We start from the raw sequence: 18,957 nt of genomic DNA, 5'->3' as shown, positions 1-18,957 counted from the left end.
GTTTTTTTAAGATGTGTGCAGCTTGCTCTCATATGTTCAGAAGACAGAGCAATAGACGATGGATGATAGGGAGGGAGAGAGGGAGGGAGGGAGGGAGGGAAAGAAAGAAAGAAATGGTGTGACAGGATGTTAAAGGTGGTGGATCGGGGTATCAGGGGAGGGGGGTTGGGGTATGCTGGAGATCTATGTATGGGGTTTGTACTGTTTGTGCAACTGTTCCTGTAAGTTGGAATTTATCTCAAAATAAAATTTCTTATAAAAAATAAAAAAAAGTTATTAAAAAAAAATGTTTATGCACCCAATCAAGGTGCTTCAAAATACATGAGACAAACATTGGCAAAACTAAACGAAGCAATAGATGTTCCACAATAATTGTGGGAGACTTCAATACACCACTCTCTCCTATAGATAAAACAACCTGACAGAGGACCAGTAAGGAAACTGAGAACCCAAACAATGTGATAAATGAATTAGACTCAATAAGCATATGTAAACATTACATCCCAAATTACCAGGATATACATTCTGCTCTGGTGCTCATGGAACTTTCTCCAAGATAGATCTTATGCTGGGGCACAAACAAGCCTCAATAAACATAAAAAGACTGAAATTACTCAAAGCACATTCTCTGACCACAATGGACTGCAACTAGAAGTCAAAACCATCAAAGATCTAGAATATTCACAAATATCTGGTGATTAAACAACACACTCCTAAAGAACCAGTGGGTCAAAGAAGAATTTGCAGAAGAAATTGCTAAATATCTAGAGATGAAAGAAAACGAGAGCAAAACATATCAAAGCATATGGGATGCAGTGAAGGTGGTATCGAGGGGGAAATTTATAGTTCTAAATGCATTAAAAAGGAAGAAAGAGCTAAAATCAAAGAACAAATGGAAGAACTGAAGAAGATACAAATTGATCAGCAAACTAATCCTAAAGCAAGTAGAAGAAAAAAAAATAACAAGGATTAAAGCAGAAGTAAATGATATGGACAACAAAAAAACAATAGCGAGAATAAATAAAAACAAAAGTTGGTTCTTTGAGAAGATCAACAAGATTGACAAACCCATATCCAGACTGACAAAGTCAAACACAGAGAAGACCCAAATAAATAAAATAATAAATGAGACTGGGGACATTACCATGGATCCTGGAGAAATTTTAAAAATCATAAGAAGATACTATGAACAACTGCATGCCAACAAACTAGATAATTTAGAGGAAATGGATTATTTCCTGGAAACACATGAACAACCTAGAGTGATCAGAGAAGAAACAGAAGAGCTCAACAAACCAATCACAAAGAGATCCAATCAGTCATCAAAAAGCCTTCCACAAATAAAAGACCAGGGCCAGATGGCTTCAAAGGGGAATTCTACCAAACTTTCCAAAAAAGAACCGACACCATTCCTACTTAAACGCTTTTTAAAAACTGAAGATTTTTTATGAAGCTAATATCATTCTAATACCAAAACCCGAGAAAGATGCTACAAGAAAGGAAAATTACAGGCCAATCTCCCTAATGAATATAGACACAAAAATTCTTAAAAAAAAAAATACTTGCAAATCAAATCCAAAGACACATTTAAAAAAATCGCACACCATGACCAAATGGAGTTCATCCCAGGCATGCAAGGGTGGTTCAACATAAGAAACTCAATCAATGTAATACAACACATTAACAAATCAAAAGGAAAAAATTAAATGATCAGCTCAATAGATGCTGAAAAAGCATTCGACAAATTCAGCATCATTTTTGATGAAAACACTTCAAAAGGTAGGAATTGAAGGAAACTTCCTCAGTATGAATAAAGGGCATATATGAAAAACCCACAGCCAGCATAGTACTCAATGGCAAGAGACTGAAAGCCTTCCCTCTAAGATCAGAAACGAGACAAGGATGCCCACTATCACCATTATTATTCAACATTGTGCTAGAAGTTCTAGCCAGAGCAATCCAGCAAGACAAAGAAATAAAAGGCATCCGAATTGGAAAGGAAGAAGTAAAATGGTAACTATTTGCAGATGAATGGGCAAAAAGATATGAAAAAACATTTCTCTGAAGAGGAAATACAAATGGCTAAAAAGCACATGAAAAAATGTTCATTTTCACTAGCTATTAGGGAAATGCAAATCAAGACCACAATTGGATATTATCTCACACCAATAAGAATGACTGCAATTAAACAAACAGGAAACTACAAATGCTGGAGAGGATGTGGAGAAATTGGAATTCTTATTCATTGCTGGTGGGAATGTATAATGGTACAGTCACTCTGGAAGACAGTTTAGCAATTCCTCAGAAACTAGATATCAAATTACCCTACATTCCAGCAATTTCACTTCTTGGTATATACCCAGAAGATCTGAAGGCAGTGACACGAACAGATATTTGCACACCAATGTTCATAGCGGCACAGTTCACAATTGCCAAGAGACAGAAACAGCCCAAATGTCCTTCAACAGATGAGTGGATAAACAAAATGTGGTATATACACATAATGGAATACTACACAGTAGTAAGAAGGAACTAGTTCCTGAAACATATGACAACATGGATGAACCCTGAGGACATAATGCTGAGTGAAATAAGCCAGACATAAAAGGAAAGACACTGTATGTTACCACTAATGTGAACTTTGTGAAAAATGTAAAGTAAGTGTCTTATAATATAGAATATAGGGGCCCTAGAAATAGACAGAAACTAGTGAAGGGGAACAATAATCTAATATGTACAGATATGATAATGAGAGTGATCTTAATGGCATGGGAATGGTCAGATGTGACTATGGTTCGTTAATGGGATTATAAGTATCAGTGACCCACTGAAAGAGAATATGTTTGTAAATGGTTATTTAAAGGCATGTAACCTACAGAGTAGCACCACAACCTAAACAAGCTTTAGCATGATATACTTACAAGGTATGACACTGGTACAGAGGGTTAACAACAGAGTGGTATGGAAAACTACCCATTAAATATTAAATACTATATTTAATAGGACTATCTTACCAACTCTACACTAATACTAGGGATGAATAATTAGCAGCTGATAAGAACTCTGCAATGTATTATGTTATGATAATTGTTTATAGCTGAAAGTGATGATGATTGTACAACTAATGTGAAGATAATGTAAGAAACTGACAATTTATCTTGGGATAGAATATATATTAAGTGAAATTAGGAACCCACTACTAAATAAATCAAGCCCTCGACCTGAGTCTTGTTCTTGTGAAATTTCGGGTTGTAAATAGGAGGCTGAGCCTTCCTATAATTATGCCTAAGAGGCACGTCCAGGGAACCTCTTTTGCTGCTCAGATGTGGCGTTTCTCTCTCTGTTCCGGTTTGCTAATGTTGCCTTATGCAAAATACCAGAAATGGATTGGCTTTTATAAAGGGGGTTTATTTGGTTGCAAAGTTACAGTCTTAAGGCTATAAAATGTCCAAGGTAAGGCATCAACAAAGGGTACCTTCACTGGAGAAAGGCCATTGGTATCTGGAAAACCTCTGTTAGCTGGGAAGTAATGTGGCTGGTGACTGCTTGCTCCCAGGTTGTGTTTCAAAATGGCATTCTCCATAGCTAGAAGTAAATACCTGAAACTACCAAACTCCAACCCAGGAGTCTGGACTCCTGAAGACAACTATATAATAATGTAGATTACAAGGGGTGACAGTGTGATTGTGAAGACCTTGTGGATCACACCCCCTTTATCTAGTATATGGATGAGTAGAAAAATGGGGATAAAAACTAAAGGACAAATGAGGTGGGATGGGGGGATGATTTGGGTGTTCTTTTTTCACTTTTATTTTTTATTCTTGTTCTGGTTCTTTCTGATGTAAGGAAAATGTTCAGAGATAGATTGTGGTGAAGAATGCATAACTATGTTATCATACTGTGGACAGTGTATACCATGGATGATTGTATGGTGTGTGAATGTATTTCAATAAAACTGCATTTAATTAAAAAAAAAAAAATGGCATTCTCCAAAATGTCAGTGTCAGCTTCCAATGGCTGTCTTCAAAATGTGTCTCTCAGCTGCAGCTACCTGTGAGCTCCTTCTGTCTGAGCTTTTATAGGGCTCCAGTGAATTAATAAAGGCCCATGATGAATGCACGGGGCCATGCCTCTGTGGAAATGATCTAATCAGAGTTATTGCCTATAGTTAGGTGGGTCACATCTCCATGGACACAACCTAATCCAAAGGTTCCAACTTAATCAACACTAATAAGTCTGCCCCTATGAGAATGCATTAAAGAATATGGCTTTTTCTCCAGGACATAATATGTATAAACCGGCACACTCTCTAAGCCCAATTCGGCAAATAAATTCATTAACCTCCCTGCCCCTACAAGGGACATGACTCCCAGGGGAATAAATCGTCCTGGCGACATGGGGCATGACTCCCAGGAAAGAGCCTGGCCCTTGGAGCGAGGGACTGAAAATGCCTATTTGACCAAAAAGGGGAAGAAAGAAAGGTAACAAGCTGAAGTCACTGTAGCTAAGAGATCCCAAATAGAGTCAAGAGGCTATCCTGAAGGTTTCTCTTACGTAAGCTCCAGCTAGACATCCCAAATGGCCACAGTATGCCGTGCCCTTAGCAAAAGTAGTTCCCAAATACCTAGGGTCCCTACCTGAGATTCTATAATAGATTCATTCACTAAGTTTTATCTTTCAGAAACTTAAGTCCACCAGTGTTCCTGTACCAGACAAGGCTTAAAACTTAGAGGCAACAGCTTTTTTAAGATCAACAATTAGATGCAGCCCCATTCCCCATAATGTTGACAAGTTTAACATGAACAAGTTAGGGTGCTCAATGCCTAGACACCCCTGAAGATGGAGAAAGAGATTGAGAGGAAGGGGTAGCAACAAACAAGATAAGATTGAACAAAGGTCTACGAATACTGAAACTTTATATGATTTTATATATATATATATATTTGGATGCTGAGGTGTTGGAAGGGCTGGAAGGAGGTAAATGACATGGTGGAACTGTAGCCTGTAGCTCATTGAATTGTGCCTTGAAGATCTTCACCTTTCTCTATATACCTTGTATTGCATAATAAGGAAGGGACTGAGATTGTGAAACTGGAACCTATAACAATTTTTGAAATTGCCTAAGTAGTTGCTTGTTGAGGCTGTGCATAAAGAGTTGACACCTTTCTATATGTATGTTATATTTTACAATAATGGAAATGGCTGAAGTTGTGGACATTTTTTTAAATTTGCTCTCTACTCATGAAATCATAATTTGAAAGTTATCACTGTTATGTATATATATGTTAAAGTTCATGATAAAATTTTTTTTAAAAAAAGGGATTAAAAAAAATATCTGGCATCCTGGTCAAAACTCTTCCTCTGATCAACTGCCTTGAACATAGCAAATGTTCAATAAACATCTGCTATAGAATGAGGATCTTTAAAAAGATGGCAGTCCCATGATGAATAAATTAAGGCAAACCAGTAATTCCTTTGTTCATTCATTCACTCAGCAAGTATTCGCTGAGTAGGTTTAAATTGCTTTTAATCATTCAATTAGTACATAATAAGAAAAAAAAAAAAGATCAAGAATATTTCTATATTCCCATTTTTTTGGAGAAATCCTCAGTGAAAGTCCTATTTCACATAGTTTTATGCATATAAATGAACTTACCTCTCTTACAGATAGCTGTGGTGGGAAGGAGACCGAAAATACCAAATTGGTAAATTCATATCCAGATGCCTCAACCTTTTTGCACACCTAAAAAAAATTACAATTATGTAAACTTCTAGGGCTTGCTAAAAGTTTTACTCTAATCTTCATTACACAAATTTTTGGTCCAGGAGATGACATTATAAACATCCCAAACATTTACAGTTGAGGGGAGAACTCTCACAAACTTCCTGAAATTTAATATTTACTAACTATGACCATGAAGACTGGTATCATGAGGTACCAAAAAAAACTCCTAGAATAAACCATAAGGAAGCATTTTCATGCCTTGGGTTAGGCAATGGTTTCTTAGATTTACACGAAAAGCATGAGCAACAAAAGAAAAAAAATAGATAAATGAGGGCACATCAAAATTAGAAGATTTGGGTATCAAAAGACTTCATCATTTAAGTAAAGAAACAACCTACAATATGGAGAAAATATTTGGAAACTGTGTATCTGATAACAGTTTAATACCCACAATATAAAGAACTCCTGGTAATGGAAGATGGTGATGGCATTTCTACATTAAGAAAGTAATTAACACTATTGAATCATATATCTAAATGTGGTTAGAAGGGGAAATTTTAGGTGGTACATATGTGACTAAAATTAAAATGAAAAACCTACTGCTCACACTTCTATTTCCACATTATTTATCCCATTTTAAAAAACATTTTGATTATGAATATTTCTATCTTGCAAAAAAGTATAAACAATAATGTGATGAGCACATATTACTCATCACTTCGCTTTAGAAATAAAGTATTACCAATACCCCCATTCGGAGTTGGACTGGGATGTAATAATGCTTCTAATACTTCCTTCCATCATTACCTCCTAGACACACACACACACACACACAACACTCACACAGGCAATTTCATATTCAATCATTCACCTTCACAAGGCTTATAACACTTATCTTTTCTAGACACTAATAGGTATGACGAAGAATTAACTTTTGTCTAACTCCTTAGCTATGTTAAGTAGCAAATGGAAAATTTTTTTTCATTAAACTACTAAATTTTTCTTCAACTGAATAGTGCTCATCACTGAAATACATAGTTATTTCATTAGCTTTTAGATACCATGCTGATAAATAGGTGACTTGAGAATAGTAGACTTTTGTGTTTAAAACTTTTTAAGAAAACATTTTAACGATCCATTAGTGTGAAACAAGTTGAAATGACTGGCATTGTTCCTTTCAGTGGAAGAATTCTAGGCCTTAGGACTGAAAATCTTTACATAAATACCAAAGGGATTATTCACCTTTTTAATGAACTCTTTTTCACAGAATTCTTGAAGAATTCCTAAGCATACATTGCATACTTTTAAATTTGAGTTCTTGGAAGCAATGTTTCCATCTCCAATAACTGAGATCATTCCCTCTCCATTTTGACTCAGACTATCAATTCCATCTTCTGGTTTTTGTAGTCGAATTTTCTTGGGAGGTGGGTTTGGAATTTCCAAAATTATTTCATCTTTTTCAGTATCCAGAAATTTCTGTAGTTCATTGAGCAACTCCTAGAATTAAAGAGTAATAAAAAGTAATAGAAGAAAATGTAATAAACCTTTCACAATGTCATTAAGGGTTTAAGCATGAAAATATGAATGAAAATTACAACAAATCACAAAGTTGTACAGTTTTGACTTACATCAATTTTGGAGCAATCAATTTATTTCTTTAGCTTGCTTTGGCTCTATAGGGAATTTCAAAGAAAATTATCTAACTCCTATAATAAAAATATGATTATTTTTTTCAAGAGCTTCATATAATAGTGAAATTAAAGGCCTAAATCTAAGTTACAAAGGCTCCATTAGCAAATGCATTAATTAATTTGGTTTGTAGTTCTTTAATGGAGTCATTCACTTGCTAATCACAGTAAAAACATAAAGTTCAATTCTAATTATTAACATATGAAAATACAAACTGAATTTCCCTCCTCATTAGATTATTTGATTATATAACAATTACTAAATTTCAGAATACAAAGTTTATTTAATGTGAAATCAGAACAACTAGACAGAGATTAGAAAAGTAAAATAAACTCAAGGAGATAATTTACCAAACAAAAGTAAACAGATGTTAACCATGCTGAAATTTGGCACTATGATTACAAATCATTAATGTGGATTAAATGGAAAAAGCGGTCTACTACATCCTGGTTTGCTTAATTTCTGGCACGTAGTTCAGATATTCCACTTATCCAAATACTCAGAGGATTTTTCCTCTATTTTGCCAAATTACACAGGTTTTATTATTCAGTTGTTGAATGAATATCCTTTAGAAATTTACTCAAATTATGATTTACTGACTCTAAACAGAGAAATCTGTAACTCAAGGCAACTGTATTTAGTTTTATTGTGACATTAGCTCTTATTTTATCCTTGAAAGGGAGATACTCACACACACATATAAGTATGTTATGACCCACAAATACATGTGTATGATTACATAATACCGATGTCAGTATAACATAGCACATGTATGTGGGTATGCATATGCATACTTTTGTGTACATATATAGTTACACGAACAGAACAGATAAAAATTTAAAAATATTTACCCAAATAATTGCCATCTAATTTTTTTTTTTTATCAGAGAAGTTGCAGGTTCACAGAAAATCCATGCATAAAATAGAGTTCCTGCATACCACCCTATAAACACCTTGCATTAGTGTGGTACATTTATTACAATTCATGAAAGAACTTTTCATAACTGTACTATTAACTATAGCCCATCACGTACAGTAGGTCTTACTCTTTGTATTGTACAATTCTGTATATCTGTTTTTAATTTCTATCCTACTAACACATATACAACCTAAAATTTCCACTTATAACCCCATTCAAATATATAATTCATGTGCTACAAATTAAGTTCACAATATGCTACCATCACAACCATCCATCACCAAAACTTGATGATCAACCCAAATAGAAACTCTGTACAATCTAAGCATTTATTCTTCATTCTTACCACAACCCTGATCACTGGCCTATATTCTAAATTCTGACTCTTTGAATTTCCTTATTCCAATTATTTCATACCAGTGAGATCACATGCTACCTATCTTTTTTTGTTTGGTTTATTTCACTCAACATGTCTTCAAGGTTCATCAATATTGTTGTATGTATCAGAACTTCATTGCTTTTTATGCTGAATAATATTCCACTGTATGTATATGTGACATTTTATTTAACCATTCATTGACTGATGGTCACTTGAATCGCTTCCACCTTTTGGCAATTGTGAATAATGCCGCAATGTACCTTGGTGTGAAAATATCTGTTCTGGTTTCCGTTTTCAATTCTTTCGGGTATATATCTAGAAGTGGGATTACTAGGTCATATGGTAATTTGATACTGGCTGTGGGTTTTTCATACATCCCCTTTATCATATTGAGGACACTTCCTTCTGTTTCTAGTTTTCTAAGTGTTTTTATCAAGAAGGGATGCTGGATTTTGTCAAATGACTTTTCTGCTTCAACTGAGAAGATTATGGTTCTTTTACTTTGTTCTGCTAATGTGTGCATTACATTATCAATTTTCTTATGCTGACCAGCCTTACATAACTGGATAAATCCCACTTGATCATGGTGCATAATTCTTTTGACGTGCTGTTGGATTTGATTTACTAGTATTTTGTTGAAGACCTTTCCATCTATAAGGGTTATTGGTCTGTAGTTTTCTTTCCCTGTGGTGTCTGTATCTGGCTTTGGGATGAGGGTGACGTTGGCTTCAGAATGAGTTAGGGAGTGTTCCCTCCTCTTCAATTTTTTGGAACAGTTTGAGCAGGATTGGTGTCATGTACTTAATATTGTAACTGAAATGACTTAAGGCTTTCGGGATATTGCAATGGAAAAAATGTATTTTGTATGTGGAAAGAACATGTCTTTTTGGGGTCCAGAGGGTGGACTGTGGTGGTCTGAAGCTGTATGTACCCCAGAAAAACATGTTCTTAAGTCTAATCCATTCCTGTGGGTGTAAACCCATGGTAGGTAGGATCTTTTGATGAGGCTACTTTTGTTAAGGTGTAGCACACCTCATTCAGGATGGGTCTTAAATCCTATTACTGGAGTCCTTTATAAATGGAATGTATACAGAGAGAGAAAGCCATGGAAACAAGAAGCTAAAAGCAATGAAACCTGTAAGAGAAAGGAGAAACCAGAAGATGCCACCATTTGCCTTGCCATGTGACAAAGGAGCTAAGGATCACTGGCAGCTGGTCTTCAGGAAAAAAAACATGCCTTGAAGATGCCTTGGTTTGGACTCCAGAAAATGCCATGTTATTTTAATCCATTTTTGTGGGCGCACACATATTGTGGGTGGGATCTTTTGATTAGTTTGTTTCCATGGAGATGTGACCCACACAATTCAAGGAGAGTCTTAATTCTTCACTGGAGCTCTTTATGAGGATAAAAGAGGAGAGCAGTTTGGAGACAGCACAGGGAGAAATGCCCTGGAGATGCTAAGGAAGGACCCATAGGAGCTGAGATGGCCATTGAAACCAAGAGCTGAAAGCTAAACCCAGGAGAGAAGATTAGCAGACTCTGACCATGTGCTTTCCAATGTGACAGAGAACCCAGCAGAAAAGGACCAGCAGGCATAACCCCGTGCCTTCCCATGTGACAGAGGAACTCCAGATACCAGCAGCCTTTCTTCAGAAAAGGTATCTCTTGTTGATGCCTTAATTTGGACATTTTTCATGGCCTTAGAATTGAAAACCTAATAAATCTCCATGGTTAAAAGCTAGACTATTTCTGGTATACTGCATTTCAGCAGCCTTAGCAAACTGGAACAGTGTCCCACAGGTCACTTAGGTTCCTTTCATTCTTTAATATTCTTTTATATTTCTGTTCCTCAGCCTGACTCATTTCAGATGTCTTGTCTCCAAGTTTACTTATTTTTAATTCTACCACCTCCAATCTGTTAAAAACATCTCAGAAATTTTTCAATTCTGTTGTGCTCTTCAACTCTAGTGTTTCTCTGAATAAATCCCCATATTGTTCATTCATTGTTTTCCTCATATCCTTTAGTTCTATCTCCTGGTTTCCTTTATCTCCTTAAGCATACTGAAATTCACAATTTTAAAGTCTCTGTCCAGTAAGTCCAAAGTTTTGTTCTCTTAATTGATAGTTTCTGGATTTTTATCTTGTTTCTTTGGATGGGCCACTGTTTTAGTTTCCTGGGCTGTTCAAGCAAAAAGCATGAAATGAGCTGGGTTAAACAATGGGAATTTATTTGCTCGTGGCTTTGAGTTTGGAAAAAAGTCCAAATCAAGGCATCATCAAGGTGATGCTTTCTCCCTGAAGACTGGCGGTCTGGGGCTGGCTTCTGGCAATCATTGGTCCTTAGCTTGTCATATAGCAAAGCACATGGTGGAATCTCCTGGTCTTTGCCTTCTCTTCAGGGTTCCACTGATGTTCACCTTCTGACTGCAACCTCTATAGTTTTCTTTGTGTCTGAATACCATTCCGTGTATAAAGGACTCCAGTAATAGGATTAAGACCCATCCTGATTGAGGTGGACCATACCTTAACTGAAGTAACTTCATCAAAAGGTCCTACAAAATTTGTATCTGGCTATTGATATGTGATAGGATTTTCCTGAATGCCAGGAGCTAATAAAAATAAACAAATCAAGGATAAAAGCACCTTTTACTATATTTGCAATTCGGCTTTGCTTTGGCTAGTGGTCTCCTTCGGAGCTTAGTCCTCTTATCAAGAAGATCAGCTCAAGGCAACTGGGTAGTGCAGGATCCCCTCTGTCTTATCTGAGCCTAAGTATAGCTTAAAAAGGGAGCCTGCTTCTTTCACTGGGCTAGTGCGCTAAAGGCCTTAGGAATTACCTGTTTACATTTTACAGGAATTTGAGTGAAGGCTCCCTTTACTCTCTTTGACATAGTCTTCCTCCCTGTCCTGGGTGCTCTTCTGAGTGACTTAATGAAGGCAACTTAAATTGTTTCTCATACTGTCCCAGCTGTCTGCAAGGGGCCTCTCAGTCCTCAGGACAAACTGAAGCTGGAAAGTGGTAGAACTGGGATTCAAACCCATGTCTTCTAGCTCTAAATCCTAGACTTTGGAATCTGATGTCCAAATCCTTGTTTGCTCACTTAATAGCTGTCTAACTTTGGGCGGGCTGCTTAACCCCTCTGTGCCTCAGTTTCTTTATCTGAAAATAGAACAATCATAGTATATATTTACCTAATAGGTTATTGTGAGGATTATATGAAAGCCTGACATATATAGTAATGCTAAATGAATACTGGGTATTATTATTATTTCTAAGAAACAACTAATTAGGTAAGGAAAAATGACTATTATTGATAACTCCTGGGTAATTTTTTTAAAATTATGAGAAGATTGATACATACATACACACACACACACACAGAGTTTATTAAAAAAACTATACCCTCTCTGAAAACATTGTCACTATTAGGATCAAACATATTTCACAACTACATGTTATATATTTTGAGTGAAAGTATTTTATACATAGGGGATAGTATGAGCAAGGCCTGTAGTCTTTCCCTGTGACCTACAAATAAATTCTGTGCTGGGGACGAGATGTGTTGGCCTGGTGTCTAGGACAGACAGTGAATGTGGGCTGACTCCTTTCTTGGGATGCCTGGAGATAAAACTCATCCCCTAGCAAAAAGTGGCCTCCTAGCATATCCCTTTCCCTTTTGTCCATTGTAAATATCCATTGGAGACCCACTATGTAAAGTATGTATGTTTTATGGCACTCAGCTCACCCCTGCTGCTATATCTGTTTCTGGTGGGGAGAGAGTGGTATCCCTCCACTATTGAAAAAGAGGGTTGTACACAGATCATCTCCCTGCATGGCCTGGGATTGAGACCTGCTGGCCATGAGGACCTGCACCCACTATTGAAGCTAGTAGTGCTTTGTCACTTTTCTATGTGAGTAAATGTTGTTCCATCCAGTGTCTGTGTGAATCATGCTTTTGCTGGCAACCCTGATGCCTGCAAACCATGGAGTGGGTAGGGACCCTAGGACTGCCATTTCTAGTGGCAGGCCTTGGTATGCTGTTTGTTACCTTCCATGAGGTGCGATCCCTCTCCTAAAGGTGGTAATAGGTGTCCCTCTGTTTTAGTTTGCTAATGCTGCAGAATGCAAAACACCAGAGATGGATAGGCTTTTATAAAATGGGGGTTTATTTCACTACACAGTTACAGTCTTAAGGCCACAAAACGTCCAAGGTAACACATCAGTAATCGGGTACCTTCACTGGAGATGGCCAATGGCGTCCGGAAAACCTCTCTTAGCTGGGAAGGCACATGGCTGGCGTCTGCTCCAAAGTTCTGGTTTCAAAAAATGGCTTTCTCCTGGGATGTTCCTCTCTAGCAAGCTTGCTCCTCTTAAAAACGTCACTCATAGCTGCACTCCGTTCAGTCTCTTTGAGTCAGCACATTTATATGGCTCCAATGATCAAGGCCCACCCCGAATGGGCGGGGCCACACCTCCATGGAAATATCCCATCAGTTATCATCTACAGTTGAGTGGGGTGCATCTCCGAATCCAAACATTCCAACTTAATCCCCACTATTATATCTGCCCCACAAGACTGCATCAAAGAATATGGCTTTTTCTGGGGGACATAATACATTCAAACCGGCACACCCTTCTTCTGACAATAAATGTCAAAGGTCTCCATGTATTACCATGACTGTCAGAGATCTCTGAGTATCATTTTTGTTATTAATAGCTGTAATAATTATAAGCATTTACTTCTAACATATTCCAAATACCTTAATTCTAATTAATTTGTAAATCAAATGGTAATACAGAAAACAGAAAAATAAAAAGGCAACACAAACAATCAGTAGTTCTTTAAGGGCACAATTTTAAATTTTGCTTCTACTTAATAGAAGACTCCATGCTCATCACCCTAACCAGTAAAATCATACTAACATCTGGTGAGGAGCACTATTTTGTGATATTCTGCCTAGATACCCTATAGGAAAGGTCTATATGGACATTAAATATACTAAAAAATTGCTCCACAATGATTCCATTAAAATAAATGTTAGATATAATCACTGAAAAAGGGACTTGCATTTGTGAGACTAATTTTTTTAAGGTAATGGCAATTCCAAAACAACCATTATCAGAAATTATTTTATTACAGTTTTTATTTTTTAATTTAATGAAGAGTTATGATACTTGCTCTCAAATGTACAGGTATTCATGTAAAATATAGAGAACATTTTAAAAATTACAAGAATGAAAATACCTTGTAGGGAAGTTTGTAAGGTGCATGAAAATCCACACCACAGAATCTGAAGATACATCTTGGACAGGTACCAGTACTAAGCAACAACCAGGCCACATGTTTGTTTTCCTCAGTCAATGGAAACATATTGAATTAGTATAACTAAAAAGAAAAAAGAGTAAAACTAATAAGCAACTTATATTTTACTTTCACAGACAAACATGTTATCACCTTTAAGGATAAAAACAACTTTTATCTAAGAAACATTATTTCATACTCTCCAATAATGCCCCTTTTATTATATACATATTCTAAAACAAAAACTTGAAGGAAATTTATAAGATGGATCAGTTAAGGTTTCTAATTGTCAAGAATTTAGTTTAGCATTCTTGATTATGGTAAAATGTATGACTATAAGTTGATCAAAAGAAATAAAAATAATTGAGAGTGATTGCCTCTGAGGAGGGGAATGCATACAAGTGTATAGAATGAAAATCATGCTTTGTATTTTGTACCATTCAGTATTGTCTGAGAATGCAAAGTAGTTAATTCATTAAGCTTGCCCTATTAGAAATTAAAAATGAGATCACTAGAAAAAAATAAGCAGATCAGTTTATATAATATAAAAGTTGACTAATCTTAATGATAGTTAAGCAGTCAAATATTTTGAAAATTGATCACTTGATCCAAAAACATCACTTTTGCTTTGCTGCAGTTTTAGCTAAATGATTCAACTATTAGCAAAATGAGAAAAATCTGCTCCTTTCATCCATAAGGAAAACCTCCATCAAAAACAAGTTAAGTATAAAAATATTTGAGAGTTAATTATTTGTCTAAAGAAAACAAGTTGCTACTATTTGCAATTTCAATAAACTCTCTTAAAAAAAGAAATCCGAGATACTTGTTGCCAAAAGGGAGGGGTACTAAATACTAAATTCCTAAGCACTTATATTTGTCAAAAATAGAACATCTTCAGAGTAGTGAAGAACGAGAAACTGGCAATATTTTATAAAACAATGACTACGTGGCAATGCTGTGGCATGGAATAACTGTGATCACGATAAAAGGCTGTGGCACATTTTAATTTGTGCAGTTTCATAATTCAAATGAACTCACTTAAAATTTGTTTAAGGGTGAAGTGCTTACCAAAACCTTACTATAAAGATGTGATTCTTACATGATTCTACCCACTTAGGAATTTCTAAATGTTTGTGGCTACCTACCAAGAAAAGTAGATCCTTGACAAAAAATGAGGAAGACATGTTTATAGTTCTATAGAACCCTTCACTACAAAAAACAGATTGGTACTGGCTGGGTTCTAGTTCAGGTGAATACATGAGTTGACAGGGATAAGAAAACCATGCTTAACCAGACACACCAGCGAGAACTTTGAGATACCAGGATTGGGAAACACTGATTTAGGATTGCATAAGTAAACTTGGGCTCTGTAGTATTTTCAAGAAAGTACACAGAAAATGTGAAGAACACTCTTTACATAATGAACCTCTGTGTGGTCAAATTATTATTATTATTTACAAGTTATCTGAATTTCCCTGCCCCAACCCATTTAATAGCTAGTTTGGTGGACAGGAAGGGATGAACATTTAAAGTGCACCTCTGACCACATTCTGTCACAGAGAAACTTTCTTTCTCACTTAGTATTTTAAGTTTTCTTTCCTCTTCCTTTCTATCAGGTAAGGTCCAGGATTTCATTTAATTCAGAATTAATCTTTAACCCAGGAAGAGAAAGAAATACACCCTCCCTCCAGCAAATAATCAATGAGTAAATGCTTAAAGGACACTTGTTGGGAAGATTTCTCTGGGGACTTAAAGTTACACTAAAATATATTATCTCTTTCCCATGGCTTAAAGACCAAATTTTCATTTCTCCAAAAGGTTCACAAGAATAAAGGTGTCATACAAAGTCAATAAATGACATAATCTCTTGGCTCTGAAATGTTTCCAAACCTGTTCAGAATTACAAAATGTCTGGTCATGAATAATCTGAAGAGGTTCTTTAAACAAACAAAACAAAACAAAAACACACAAAAAAACCTCAATGTGCATGTGTTTAATAATTAAGTTATGAACTTAAAAAACCTCTCCAGATCATTTTTACCTAGCAACAATCTAGCGATTTCTCAAGCACATTAACATTAAGAAGAAACGTTATGTCTTTAAATTTGATTGTTTCACCTTGATGATGTTTCACCCTGAAATGATAGGATTTCATAAGATACTAGAAGTCAGCTGTTCCATATTATATTATTATCTTTGGGAACATGTCTTGAGAAATGCATACCATTTCATTGTTGGTTGCCTTTGTCAGGACTTTTGCTGTTTTGTTTACGTGTTTGTTTTACAGAAAGAACTCTGGATCAAGGTCGCTGCAACAGAACTGCCTCCCACATGCAAGGGTCTCTAAGGGGACCGAGTCCCTTCCCCACTAACCAACGATAACTAGCCTAGTCTCTGGTTTACCGGAGGAGAGGGGTTTTCACCTTCTTGGACGATTACAACAACCGTTCTTCGCAAAGGAAGGAAGGAGCAAGGCAAGCGAAAAACCAGTAAAGTGACCGGTCTGAGTTCCACATACTGAGATCTTTTAAAACTCATTCCCATATTAAAAGGTGTCGTTCTTCCCGTGGGATGGGGAGAGGCGGGTGATCACGTCCAGGGAAGGAGGCATTCACAACTTTATGGGGCTACCGATATACTCAGCTGTGGAAACTACCTTGGACAATGGAAGTTCATCCCAAGGTCTAACTTCGATTCTCTCTTTTTGCCAAGCAAGCCTTCCCTGTCCCCCTTCGGCCAGGTCCCGGAAAATTCCCACTCACCTTCTCCTTGCTAACAAAGTCGCTCCAACAGGAGGGAAACGACTCCTCCATCTACACCCCTTTTACACAGCTTCCAGACCCCTCACCTCAGACCTCCCCGCCTCACCTTCTCCCGCACGGCGATGGAGACTGAGATTTAACCCCTTCCGCTCCTCAGAGGGAAGTAGGAACATTAAGCAAACGCACCTATTGCATCTAGCAATTCTGTTCCCCGAGGAAACCAGAGCTTTAGAACGAAAAGTACCAGCCTCCTCTCGCGAAGACTGAACGGACTTTCCCCTGTAGTTTGTATGGGGATCTGTAAAACTGCCAGGCCTGTCGCAACACCCTCCACCTACCGCCGATGTAGGGCTGCGTGGAGCAATTCCCGGGTCTGCAAAGCACAGGCTCCAGCGCAGCTTAGGGGAATTCTGATATGTAGGGAATTGTAGCCGCAGCCAGAAATATCGATGTGCCCTCACCTTGGGGTTTAGAATAAAAACTCTTTCTAGAGCAAACAAAACCAGAGCGTTTCCTTCCAGGGGTTAGTGACATCCTCCCGCCCACTGGACCCCGTTGGCAAAATACCTCAAGCCTTGTTCTGACTGCAGGAGTGGGCGAAGTGGAGGGCTCGGCGTTCATCCTATCATGCCTGCCGTGCGCGGAGCTAGTGGACCTCGGCCTGGACTGTCGAGGCGCAGAGCGGGAGCCGAGCAGAGGCGGAGGAGATGGCGTCCCAGCCGCCGCCTCCCCCGAAACCGTGGGAGACCCGCCGAATTCCCGGGGCCGGGCCGGGGTCAGGACCCGGCTCCACTTTCCAGTGAGTATGGGATTTTTTGTGTCACGAGTTTGACGGGACCAGACCTTTGGGACTTGGTGGGAAGTGGTTGAGGCCGTTGGGGAGGAGTGTCCCCTCCCCCGCCTCAGTAAGCTCCAACTTTACCTGGGGCGGTAGCGAAGAGGAGCCCCGGGACGCCGACAAGGGGAATTTCGTTGTCAAACAGCTGTTCCCGTGCCGGCAGCATTCGGCAGCGACATTTTGGGGGAGTTCTCGGGCGCCTCTCCAGGGTCCGGCGCCTGAAAGAAAGAGGACGGTTTCTTGCCCCTTTCTTTTTGCCGGCCCTTTAAAGCTTTAGAGTTTCAGACTGTAGCAGCGAAGAGCGGCAGTTGCCCAGCCCCCGGCATTGTAGGACGCAAAGTCACGTAAAAGCTTTTAACAACCCTCAATAAGTCGGTGAAAGCCCAAAAGGTCACTTTTACGCAACTCGATTCCACGCCAATGCGCTTTGCGTTCTGATCCAGCATAACTCGGCTAGTGTTTCGTATTGAGATTTGGATAAGCAACTTTAAAGCAGATCTAAATCTGAGGCCCGATGGCCTTTGTGTGTAAAATTGTATTTTTTTCCTAGGGCCTATAGTATTTGCTTATTTTAATCATTATAAAAGAGTCCACAACTCAAAAAAGGTTAAAATGTACAGTTTTATGTTTCATGGCCTTACGTGTTTTGCATTGGGTGTTTCTGGATACCTCAGTTCAGGTTTTGAGACTCGAATGTCATATCACCTACTATAGTAGGTTTTTCTAACACCCAGTATATTGTAATGTATTTCTGCTAGGTTCTAAAGTCATCCTTTATTAAACGCTAAGATGCTTGCACACAGTAGCTACTTAATTTAATAATGATAGATACATAACAAGTAATAAGCTTTAATTATGCTGTTAAATTGTGGTGACACTTTCTGCTCTCTTTTTAATGAGTAGTTCTTCCCCTTTTTTGGACTGCTCTTGCATCTGTTAAAAGTTCTGTTATGTAAAATTAACCATTTTCTCACTTTTTTCATTATGAAACATTTTAAATACAGAGACTTGTACAGAGTAAGATAATAAACACTTGTGTATTCACCACCCAGCTTTAAGAAATTTTTAACGTTTTGCCTGATTTACATCTTTTTTTTTTTAAATAAAAATTAGAGGAGGAGTTAAACTCTCCCACTTTTCTTTTCCTCTTACTGGCGGTAACTACTGTACCTATTTTGGTATATTTGTACTCAATAATGCTTTTATACTTTAGTGCTTGTGTTTGTGTACGTTTTTTATGTTATGTTTATTATGTTTGAAACTTTAAAAAAATACCTTCAATCTGTAAATTTTATCATTTTGCAAAATGTTTTTCCACTAGATATGTATTCTAAAGTTTAT

General features: G+C 37.4%; 2 protein-coding genes across 7 annotated transcripts in view; one reads left to right on the top strand and one right to left on the bottom strand.

Moving 5' to 3' along the window:
• The window catches only part of PUS10 (pseudouridine synthase 10), a 109,559-nt gene extending 91,612 nt beyond the window's left edge, over nt 1-17,947 (bottom strand). Inside the window, exons 1-4 of one of the 6 annotated variants that reach the window (XM_037807342.1) lie at nt 17,701-17,947; nt 13,960-14,100; nt 6,968-7,222; nt 5,657-5,743 (exon numbers count right to left, since the gene is read on the bottom strand). In XM_037807342.1, the coding sequence (XP_037663270.1) occupies nt 5,657-5,743; nt 6,968-7,222; nt 13,960-14,085 (468 nt within the window). In that variant the 5' untranslated portion in view covers nt 14,086-14,100; nt 17,701-17,947. The other 5 variants (XM_037807346.1, XM_037807343.1, XM_037807341.1 and 2 more) reach the window with 5 other exon arrangements.
• PEX13 (peroxisomal biogenesis factor 13) overlaps nt 17,280-18,957 on the top strand; it is a 43,845-nt gene continuing 42,167 nt past the window's right edge. The window contains exon 1 of the mRNA XM_037807347.1: nt 17,280-17,577. Coding sequence (XP_037663275.1) covers nt 17,486-17,577 — 92 coding nt within the window. The 5' untranslated portion in view covers nt 17,280-17,485. The remainder of the gene's footprint in view (nt 17,578-18,957) is intronic.

The sequence above is a fragment of the Choloepus didactylus genome, chromosome 17 (assembly GCF_015220235.1).
Source record: "Choloepus didactylus isolate mChoDid1 chromosome 17, mChoDid1.pri, whole genome shotgun sequence".
Taxonomy (NCBI): Eukaryota; Metazoa; Chordata; class Mammalia; order Pilosa; family Megalonychidae; genus Choloepus; species Choloepus didactylus.
Note: the sequence above shows the minus strand (reverse complement) of the source record. Positions and strands in the feature narration are given on the sequence as shown.